An 11,879-nucleotide genomic window follows, 5' to 3' on the forward strand; every position below is an offset into this window, starting at 1 on the left:
TCGAAGCGGGTCTGTGTGTGCCTACTACAAACTTCTTCAATCTGATTATCCGAAGTATGGGTTTTCCGTGAGAGAGCTGACCCCTATTCCTATATACAAACATAGTGGGTTTTGAACTCCTCTGCTGTGTCCTAGGGCGTCTGCCAACTATCCCGATATTCAAGCACTTCTTCAATGCTTCCACTCGGTTGGGGACTCGGACCCTTTCTCGTCGGTGGGGAGTCCCTACCCTTATCCACGACAAAAATTCCAAAAAGAACTGACATGAGAAGTTTCTATGGGTGAATGACGACCTTGTGGTGCTTAGATACCCAAGGTCTAAGGTGTATGTGGACCGTGATCCAACTCTTTTCGGTGCTGATAAAGAACTGGCTGATGCCCTGGAGAAGATCAACATCAACGGCGAGGACTGACTAGACTGCTTCTTGGCCGCCAGGGGAATGAGACCGGGTCTTGGCTCCCCAAGGTATTGTATCGTCTACTTCTAGAAAAGTAGGAACGGTTCCTCTTGCTGCAGGATATTATTCAAATGCCTACCAGCCATTGTGACTAATAAGCACATGGCCGACGGCCTTTGCTATGTTGCTGCCTAGGTGTCATCTTACCTGGTTTCAGCTGCTGAGCGCATCTCTAATATAGATGCCATCCAATCTCATTCGGATAGGATGAGTGTTGAATGTGCAGAGCTGAAAGCCCAGGTGGCTAAGATGGAAGCTGACAAGTGTAGTTGGGAAGCCAAGCAGGAGGTGATGTTGCTCGAGAAGGTAAACTTAAAGGAACAAGTGATGAAGCTTGAAGAGGAGGTAAGGCGCTTAAATGATCACGTTATAGCCCTGAGTTTGGAAAATTCCAGCCTTAGGGAGCGAACAACAGAGCTGGAGGTTGATCTGGTCGGGAAGAACACCGCAAAAGGAGTATTGGAGACAGATATTTCGTGGATCCTTAGCGATGGACTCAGTCGAGTGGTGGATAGGGTGATTTAGAGCCCCCAATTTCTTCGAGGTTTGGTTCAGGTGCAGGCGGCCTGCATGGCAGTAGGTGTGGAGTAGGGGAGAAAAGCTATAAGAGAGCAGGTGGTTTCCGGAGAGTTTGATCCATAGGTTGAGGTGGACATGGCCACCAAGACCCAAGAAATGGGAGATGCCATGGCAAATTTCACTGAAACTGGTTTTGTTGGTTATCTCCGCCTGGACAGTTTGGACATGGATGGGCTCCGCGATCTTTGTCAAGACACTCAGGGCGAAGGGTCGGGCCCAAGCCCAAGCTTTTCAGCTAATGATGGTAACACCCCCTGCCCATAAGTAGCGTTGTTTGCTTTGTTTTTTTATGTAACTCCTGTGAACAATATTTTCTATGTCTTTCTTTGTGTTTTGTCTTTTCTACCCTTGGTGGCATCCTTAAAGTCTGGGAGTCCGGGAATCTGAGAATGTCCACTTTTTAATCGTTGGGTATGAATGTATCTCACTACCGTATATATTCTATTGTTTTATTGCTTTGTGTATGGTTTATGTTGGTCATCACATAGTATTTATACAGGGTTTGCTAATATCCATGGTTTGAGTTCTTTTCTTTGTGAACTCCATGTGCTTTTATAATGCTGGTCTTTGAGAAATTTGTTCTAATTTGTTGCTTAAAGACCCTAGGTGTAGCCAACATCGTCATCTTAAGGCTCACCCGATAATGCTTTTCTCATTAGTGGAAGGTTATGACTCTTCTACACTCATGTCACATGTTCTTTTGTATGTTTTCTATAATGTGATTGATGAACATGTTTTGGGGGAAAGGCTATGAACCTTTTTTATACAATCCCCCTGGCTGCCTCCTTGTACCGGTTTCGCTCGTGTGATATTGGATGATCAGTCCTTGTTGTCACACGGTAAACGTACACAACCTCTTTATCTTACTTTTCAAGCTTGAAAATAAGGAGCATTTGAATTGCCCTTTCTGTTTTTTCTAGTTTTGTTGTTAGAGTGTTATAAGACTGAAGGTGGTAAATGTTGGATAAGGTGTCTAAGTCCGTAACTATATTTGGTATGCACTTGACCCGACCCAGCATGGTCCATTTGGGTTGCACTTCACCGAAACAATTTGTATGGATAATCTTTTGAGAATAGTATATTTATGATATATTAATATGAAATCATATTATTTAATTAGTATTGATCAAGAATTAAATTGGAATTAATTTAGTGATCAAAAGGAACAAATTAAATATGGACTCTTATATATATAGGATGGGCCAATGTTCATTTAGGATGGGCTAAGATTTCATGGATAGTCCATGGAGTTTTTAACCGATAGATCCTATGGAAATGAAAGGTCATGGGTACTAGGGTTTACATAAATGTAACCCTAATCCTCCATACTATATAAAGAGGTCTTTGGCACATGAAATGACACTAGTGTGTGTGAGAACAAGAGTGGGCCGATTTCTAGAAGTGCTTCATATTCTCTCAAAGTCTTCCAAGTTGTTTTGGTGATTTGTGATTCCACTTGAGGCATCCACATTATTGGTGCTAGGCTCTTGAAGCTCCAAGCAATCAACCACAAGAAAAGGTAAGTCATTCTACTAGTTTTTATATTACAAGTACCCCATGATATGCTAGTTAGGATGAGAACCTTGGAAAAATCATATTTGCATGTATAATAGAGAAAAAAAGATCCAAGGTTTCTAGGGTTGCATGTACACCATAGGAGTGTTAGAATGCTCAAAACCCTTCAGTGGTATCAGAGCCTAGGCTTGTTTTCATTATACTTGATAGAAACTGCTTGAAAAAGTCGAAATTTTGATAACTGTTCAGTGAACTCGCCGAGTCCATGGGGGGACGTGACGAGTCCAAGTGAAACTTCATCCTACTCGTTGAGTAGGTTCATGCACTCGACGAGTAGGAGGCCCTGTGTGTAGATTTTTCGAGTTTTGTTGCTGTAATTGGACTAGAATCATTACCCTAAACTGTTTTGGACTTGTAAAATCAATGATTATGCTAATCCAATTTCAATGATAATTATCACAGTTTCAAGTTTTATATTATGATTATATGATTCTTGAAATTTGTTGATATGAATGTTCTTGCTTATGAGTTTTAGTAGATCATAGGAATTATTTGCAAATTGTTTGTTAGTGTAACTCTTGATCTAAATGCCAATTAATGGACTCCATAACTTATCCTCAAGTTATGGAATTCCAAAAGTCTTTTCTTTAAAACCATTAAAACTCATAAGTTATAGAAATGAAAAGTTTTTGAATTGTTTCAAAATTTGCCCTCAAGTTTTGGAATTTGTAAAGTCTCACACACACTTTAGTTCCAAACCCTAGTGTTTTAAAAGTTAAAATTCAACCCTTATACTTTATAGTATTGTAAGTTAATATATATATATATATATATATATATATATATATATATATATATATGTATGTATGTATGTATGTATGTATAAGAGCAAGTTAGTCTTACCGTTAGTAGGCCTCATTCACGAAGTCGGTCTATAAGGGGGGGGGGGGGGTATAAGGTTGTTGCCTATAAAATGGCAACTTAATGGATGTCCACTCTCACCCACAACTTCCTTGACTGGTGGAGGGTCGTTAGCCGAACGGGTAGGACAAAGACTATAATTCTCATTAAAAGTATAATGATGAATATAAGGTAACTAAACCTTTTATAAATTCTCAATCTTAGTTACTTTAGGAAAATGTGAATTTGGTGCTAACCCATGAAATTGCACTTTGTACCTTACCAAGTCGTTGGTGGAACGTGTGTGGGTAACCGACACACTAACATGGACTAGTAAGAGTGGAAAAGGGTGACTTAATGTTTATCATAAATCGGTGGAGCGCGTGTGGGTAACCGGAACATTGATTAGGTGATAAAGATTAAGGGTACCAATTTAATTTGCATGGTTATTCACACCTTGTTTGTGATCCTCGGCATCCCAGTCACAAACTTGAAGGGCATAATCAAGATTAAACATGCCATTGAAAAGTTCAATGAATCTCAAAAGATCTTGGAGTTTCAAACCAATTAAAACCTAATATTTATTTTGTTTTTCATGGTGGAAATTGGTGAATCATCATTCACCTACCTTCAAATATTTCATAGCTTGGATTACGGCATCCCTCTTCCTTGTTATGAAGTATTGTGTTGGGTCCTAGCCTTAATATTACATTTGTGTGTCTTATTAAGGATTCTTTATCTAATCTAAACTTGTCTTTCTTCTTTTCAGATGTCTTCCAACAATGCTTCTAGCTCAAACCCTATCGAATCCTTCTCTCTCATGAACCTTTCTGGGAGAGTCATCTTTGATGGTTCCAACTTTAATGATTGGATCAAGAACATCAAGATGGTCACACGTTACGAGGACAAGGAATATGTCCTCGACAAGGAGCTGAAGGAAATTGATGAGTCTACTACTACTCCACAGGAGATCGCTGACTTTAGGGCACAAGAGAGAGATGCCACCAAGGTGGCATGTATCATGTTGGCCAAAATGACAACTGAACTCCAGAAGTCCTATGAGGACTTTTACCCTTTTGAGATGCACATGGACCTGATGGAAAGATACCATCAGAGTGCTCATCAAGAGAGGTATGAAATCATCTATTCCATGATAACAACTTGAATGAAGGATGGTGAACCCATCACGGGCCACATGCAGAAAATGAAAAGGTTTGTGGACCGTTTGCTGAAGTTGAATGCGAATTTCCCTGAGGAGTTGGCTATTGACATCATACTGCACTCCTTACCTACTTGTTATGATCAATTCCGAATGACCTATCATATAAACAAGGAGGAGGTCAAACTCAACAAGCTTCAAGGACTTTTGAAGACCGCCAAAAGTGGTCTCAAAAGTAAATCGATTGTTAATACTCCTACTCCTAACACTGCCCCTGTTTTGGCAATCGGGCAAGGTAAATGGAAAAAGAGGAAGGCCCCTTCAAAGTGTACCAAGGGAAAGTCTCTTGATGGCTCCTCTTAGAATGGGACCAAAGATGGTCCTGTCACTCCCTCTTCCAACCCAAAAGAAGCTGAATGCTTCTATTGTCATGAAAGGGGGCACTGGAAACGAAACTGCCCCAAGTACCTGCAAGATGTTAAGGATGGGAAGGTTAAACCTACCCATACAGGTATTTACACTATATTGTCTAATAACTCACTGCATACTAATTCTTGGGTCCTTGATACAGGTTGTGGTATTCATATATGTTCTGATTTGCAGTGCCTAAGAAGAAGTGAGGATGTGGAGCATGGAAAGATAAACTTGATCATGTGGAAAAGGAAAGCTTCACATGTCACCAAGATTAGAGTTTATTCTTTGTTGCTAAGTAACGGGTTAATGTTAGATTTGAATAAATGTTGTTACTCGTCTGAAATGGCGAGAAATATTATTTCTTTTCACGGTTTGTACAAATAAGGATTTACTTTTTCATTTGATAATGAATGTGGTGGTATTAATGATTTTTATAATGGTGTTCTCTATTTTAAAACATTACCTTGTGATTGTGTATATGAAACTGTGTCGGTTGTAGATAACCTAGGAAATAATGTGTTGCATATTGATTCTTCCATCAGTTTGGACAAAGGATCCTTGAGGCATTGTCGTCTTGGATATGTCAACAAGAAGCGCATAGGCCAACTCCAAAAGGATAGAGTCTTGGAGTCATTTGACTTAAGGTCAGATGATAGTTGCGAATCTTGTTTACTTGGAAAAATGACAAAGTCACCCTTCAGTGGTACTTGTGCTAGGCGTGAGGGTTTGTTGGACCTCATACACACATATGTGTGTGGACCCTTCAGAACCTCCCAAGGGATGCTAACCGCTTCTATGTGACTTTTACTGATGATTACAGTAGATATGGTTATGTCTATTTAATCAAACATAAGTCAGAAACCTTTGAAAAGTTCAAAGAGTTTAAACAGGAAGTGGAGAATCAGTTGGGTAGGAACATTAAGATGCTCCGATCTGATCGAGGAGGAGAGTATCTTAGTACAAAGTTCCTTGACTATCTTAAGGAATGTGGAATTGTTTCATAATTGACACCTCCCAGAACACCACAACTTAATGGTGTGGCTGAAAGGCCACTACTAAAAAAACAGCCTTATACGACACGCAAATAACGACACACACTAATAAAGGACGCGTATTTGTGTGTGCCCTAAAAGTTAATGTCAGTTTTCCAAAATTTGAAGGATAGAGGTCACGCATTTGTGCGTGCCCTAAAATTAGTGTCAAACATAACAAAATTAAAAACAGGGAGGGCGCTTATTTTAAGTGTGCGTCATCTACAAATGTCGCTTTATATTTTTCTAACCGGACGCGCATTTTTAAAGAGGGATCCTCTAAAATTCTAAAATTTTGAATACCCCGCTTCTGCACTCTCTCCTCTTGATCGTCTTATCTCTCGTAAAATCGCACAGAGCCATTCTCTCCCTCCTCCTCCTTTTTCTCTCTCTCTAACCCTAGACACAACCACTGGCCATTCACAACGATGTATTCTTATCCTTTCCTTCTTCCTTGCTCCATAGTTTTTACCCTCACCACTTCTTTTGACCTCTCTCCCTCTATAAACGATGATTAGAAAAGACCAAAAAATTGTAGTTCTTACAACAGAGAAAGAAATTGAAGAAGCATCATATTCGATGCTAACAAAAACCCAAAAGAAGGGGACGCAAACAATATTCATCTCCGAAAGTTTTTCTTGTTGCTCTTGGCGAGTATTGGAGAAGTTCTTGGTCATAATCAAGAACAACAAGAAGAAAGGTCGTGGAACAAACCTGTTCATCCGAGTCAACAGGTAAACTTTTGTTTGATTTTAGATGTCATTTTTGGATAAATTCCTCTCTAATTTTGAGATCTAGGGTTTCTTAAATCATCAAATAATTTTGAATCCCTTCTTGGATCTGAAAATTGGCCACTCAAGTATTCAATCAACAACCACGTGACCTTTCTACCCTTCTTCAAAAGCTTCATTCATGGTAAAAATAAAAATATGGGATTTTATTGTAGTGCAGAAGATTTTTTTTAATTAACTCCTTTTTTATGATTTAGTGAGTCTGTGCATAAAGCTATAATTTGAGGGGTGCAAGGAGCAACATCGCCTGATTGAGGTTAGCAGTTTTTTCTGTTCTTTTACATTTTATCATTTTAATAGTATTCTAGGAATAACATGATTTTTTTTATTAGTTTCAAACATATGAATGTTGTTGGGCAATATTCCTCGTTTGACCATGGATATCTCCAGCAGAAGGTGATGAAGATATTTTCAAGTAAATGGATCATCACTTTTTCATTTCACTTTTTGAATAAAAATTGCAGTTTACATAAGCATCACCCATTTTCTTGTTTGGTTTAATCTGTACACTTATATGATTTTCCATTGAATTATGGGCAGGATAGAATTGCATATCTATTTCTCTTTTTCCCTTCATTGCTACTGGTGTTAAGGTCATGTCTTTGGGATGGATGTTTCCCTGCTTTAAAGCATACATGTAAATAAAATGTTACTAAAACATAATGATTATGCCCTTTTCTGGCATGGTTGCTCTTTCTATACACAAGATTAGCTTGAAGAGAAAATATTTTGAGAGTTAATGGAAGTGATATACGTCCATGGTAATGTTCTACTGTGTGGTTTGAATTTTTATAATATAATGAAGTTTTTGAATGCATTATGATTATATAAATGATATGATGTGTAGTTGGATATACCATCACTGTTTTGATATGGCCATGGCACTCATCAGCCTTACTTGGGAGATAGAAAGCCAACCTGATTGAGAAGCAGTTTAAAATAATGTTTATACATTTTTGGTAGGAGGACAAAATCATCATTTGTGTATTCAACGTGTTTTGCAGAAGGGTATACAATTGCTTCTACAAAATAGATACCAAAGACAAAGACTCTATACACGCTTTGCACTTAAGAAGGTGTTGTTATTAAAATCCCTCATAATTTTCAATGTTTCAAGTTTCAAAAATCAAAATTTGAGAATATGTTTTTATAAAAAGTGGATTTTGGCAAATAAAAATCAATCTAAGTATTTGTTGTGATTGTAGGCTAGAAGAATGGATGTTGTGTGGGGGGAAACTGCTGGAGTAAAGGGTCAATTATGGATATTATTGCCCATACTCTTTGTCTTGCAGGTGATTTATTATTTATTTCCTAATTAGTTCTATTTTAATAATGTGGAAATTTAATTAAAAATAAATGAATAATAAACGATAAAAGTTTTAAATTTAAATATAATTAAAAATTAAAAAATATAATAAGATAATATTTATTAAAAATATTGGTTGTATTCAAAATATATTTAAAAAATTAGTTAATTTATATGGTTGAATTATTCAAACAAAAATTGTATTACTTTTTATATTATGACAAAATCTAATTTTAAGTTCGATTTTAAATAATTTGCCTTTTAACAAACTTGAATGCTTATAAAATAAACTAAACATATTTTAAAAAATATCTAAAAAATTGTCCACTAGTGCATTATATACACCGAGCAATGTGTTCATTTTGCAAGAAATGAATTGGGTTAAACTCTATAGATATTATCTAGAAGAACTTGCACATAAAAATAAAACTTCAAACAGAGCATTTGAGAACAAGAAGAAACGACGAACTCAATTGTAGAGCTTGTCTTCATCCCTGCACCAGGGGTCGGTTATTTTCTCACAATTTTGATTTTTCTTTCTCCAATTCTCTAAAAATGACATGTGTAATTTACTCTGATTTTATTTTTAAACTTAAATAAAATCATATTGATTAACATTTATAACAAATCAAATTCATAATCCCTAACAAGTTTTTAAACTATCTGATACTCTGTTTTATTTGGAAATGTAGACTCTTTGTATTTTTTTCATTTCATTTTTAGTTCATATGATTCATTTTTAGTCATCAGGAATATGATTATTGCTGCTGCATAATGTTACAAGGCAACTTTAACTGTAACAACATGATTGTCTGCTCCTTTTAACAATCTGGCGATAATATACATAGATGTACCTGTGTCAGCCAGTTCATTGCAAGAATGGGTTCTTGTTGATGGTGCTTCAAAGCAAAGTAATATCTACTTATTCTCATTATCTTTGCAGGGAAATGATCCTTCTTGCATGCGTTAGTTCCTCCTACCAACTCTAAACATGAATTCATCACATGGAAATATTGGGCTGCAAGTAAGTACACATCTCTTTAATGTTTATATATATATATATATATATATATATATATATATATATATATATATATATATATATATATATATATATATATATATATATATATATATGAATTATGAATAAAGGATTGTAAGTTTTTTAGTATTAGTGTTGGGGTAAATGAATATATGGATATTTGATTGCAGATGCTAGATAGGAACTGGGGTGCAGGATGGCATCTGCTATCAGTGCTTCTTGCAGCTAACCTGTTGATAGAATAAGGTAACCACTAACTGACTACACACACACACACACATATATATATATATATATATATATATATATATATATATATATATATATATATATATATATATATATATATAAGCTTAGAGCATCAAAAGTTGGACTCCATTCTATAAAATAGTTTAGGTATTACATTAGTGAAATGATATAATAACTAATTTTTGTTTGAAAAGGTTGTAATTTAGATTTGTTACAGATGTTTAAGACATCAATTCTATGTGGGCCAAGATGACGTGTCAATCCATCAATGGATATCATCATATGGAGTCATTCAATTGAGTGTATTTACTAGAAGTGTTGATAGGTACATGTGTTTGCTTAATTCCTTTTTACTTTTTTCTTTTTCAAACAAAGTTCCGTTCACCTATCTGGTTTATTAAACCATTATGATTGACAACTTTTGGAAATGCCATTTATTGTGTATGGCCAATTGATGTTAGTTAAATAGTTTATGTTGTGGTATTTATTCATACTTGTAATTTTGATAATGGCAGTGAGTTTGAAATTGATGTATTTGAGAAACTCGATAAAAAAAAAAAAAACAGGAAGAAGAGCTAGTATACGCTTTTTACATTGAATTCTCTTCAATCTATATTACTTTAACCTATAAAAAAGGCATCCTGCATTTTTCTATTGAGTTTGATTAATAATAATAAGTAAAATTGTGTAGGCTTTTGGGGAAACAGGTGGTATCAGAACAAGGGGGGCCAAGTGGTGAACTCACACCTCCCCTTCCTTCTAGACTTGTAGCAGAAGATGAAATAAAATCGTTATGTGAAGCTATGAAGGCATTTGAAGTCCCAAACCCAGTTGTTATACCTGGCTATGGAGGTAAAAGGAAGAGTGAGCTAGGGAACTTGGACACACATAATTATGGAAGAGGAAAGCGAGCAGGGGAGGTTTGTTTGTTTGCCGACTTATATATTTTGGTGCATTTTGTTGTTTGAATCCTTTTTATAATTTTTGTTATTACCTTACTTAGGTGAGATCTTATGAGGAGCAATGGACTGAAGATGAATTTGAGAAAATGTGTCAAGTCAAAGCACCAAAGTTGGGATTTCCGAGTTGTTCTTATTTGGATTAGGAAGATTTGTTTTTCTAGTTTGAATGATGTTAATAAACTAACAATTAAATGTGATTTGGTTTGAATATTAGCACATTTATTTTATGAAATGAATTATTTTGTTATATAAGTATTTTATTTTGCATTATGAGACTTTAAATGTGTTATTTAATTTGAAAATTAGTAAATCTATCAAAAATATATATTTTTTAAAACATTTAAAATTATGACACGCAAAAATGTGTGTCATCTTTCTTTATGACATGACCTTTCTTGGCAGGAGCTTTAATGATACGCAATGCGAGTCGTAAATGCGCGTCGTAAGGTTACGACACACAAATGCGTGTTGTCTTCCTTTATGACAGGGCCTTCCTTGATACGCATTGCGTGTTGTAAATGTGCGACGTAAATCGCATGTCGTAAATGCGCGTCGTCTATAGACGACGTGCAAAAGTGTGTCGTCTCTCGTTATGACAGGGCCTTTCTTGACACGCATTTGCGTGTCGTTTGAGCGTTTTACGACACGCATTGTGCGTCGTAAAAGGCTGTTTTTCTAGTAGTGGGCGCAATCGAACCTTGTTGGAAATGATTTGTTCCATGATGAGTCGAGCTTCGTTACCAATATCATTTTGGGGGTATGCCTTAGAGACTACCACCCATATCCTTAATCTAGTCCCTACCAAGAAGGTTGACAAAACACCACACAAGATGTGGACCAGGAAAGTTCCCAATTTAGACTACATCAAGATTTGGGGTTGCGAGGCTTTATTGAGATGTGAGACTCAGGACAAGCTCGAACCTCGTAGTGAGCGATGTATTTTCATCGGCTACCCATATAAATCTTTTGGTTACCTCTTCTACATACTTAGTGAGAATGTGGTCTTTATGGCAAGGAGAAGGGTCTTTCGCGAGAGAGAATTTATAAGCCAAGGAAACAGTGGGAGGCAAATTGACCTTGAAGAGCTTCAAGAGTCAAGTGGTGAAGGAACCTCAAACTCTAGCAATCAACCTGAGGAGGAAACTCATGTTGAACAAACTGACGAGTCTGTACCTCTGAGGCGTTCCACTAGAGTTAGGAATCCACCTGAGCATTACTATGGTTTCCATATTACCATGGAAGGTGATACATTTATCAGAGATAGTAAACTGGTAAATTTGGATGAAACTAACAGCTATAGGGAAGCCATGGCAGGCCCTGAGTCTGCTAAATGGAAAGAGGCTATGGATAGCGAGATTCAGTCCATGTATGACAATCGAGTTTGAACTTGGTTGACAATGTACCGGGTCGTAAGACGGTCAGGTGCAAATGGATCTTTAAGAAGAAGATCGACATGGATGGGAAAGTGCACAC

At 36.5% G+C, this 11,879-nt stretch overlaps 1 protein-coding gene and 1 pseudogene across 1 annotated transcript; both read left to right on the top strand.

The window, feature by feature from the left end:
- Positions 1-1,112: 1,112 nt before the first annotated feature.
- Positions 1,113-8,166, top strand: LOC145075286 (uncharacterized; annotated as a pseudogene).
- Positions 8,167-9,144: 978 nt separating this feature from the next.
- Positions 9,145-10,549, top strand: LOC145075287 (chromatin structure-remodeling complex protein SYD-like). The gene is made up of 4 exons (XM_079021582.1): positions 9,145-9,177; positions 9,651-9,769; positions 10,136-10,364; positions 10,448-10,549. Exons 1-4 carry the CDS (start codon positions 9,145-9,147, stop codon positions 10,547-10,549), a joined length of 483 nt encoding a protein of 160 aa, XP_078877708.1.
- Positions 10,550-11,879: the final 1,330 nt, after the last annotated feature.

The sequence above is a fragment of the Lactuca serriola genome, chromosome 9 (assembly GCF_051521515.1).
Source record: "Lactuca serriola cultivar US96UC23 chromosome 9, Lser_US96UC23_V15, whole genome shotgun sequence".
NCBI classification, from domain to species: Eukaryota; Viridiplantae; Streptophyta; class Magnoliopsida; order Asterales; family Asteraceae; genus Lactuca; species Lactuca serriola.

Coding starts and splice junctions, on each gene's coding strand:
- LOC145075287 (XM_079021582.1), top strand. CDS start 9,145: ATGAATTCATCACATGGAAATATTGGGCTGCAA. Junction 9,178..9,650: donor ATGGAAATATTGGGCTGCAA/GTAAGTACACAT, acceptor GTTGTAATTTAG/ATTTGTTACAGATGTTTAAG. Junction 9,770..10,135: donor TTTACTAGAAGTGTTGATAG/GTACATGTGTTT, acceptor AAAATTGTGTAG/GCTTTTGGGGAAACAGGTGG.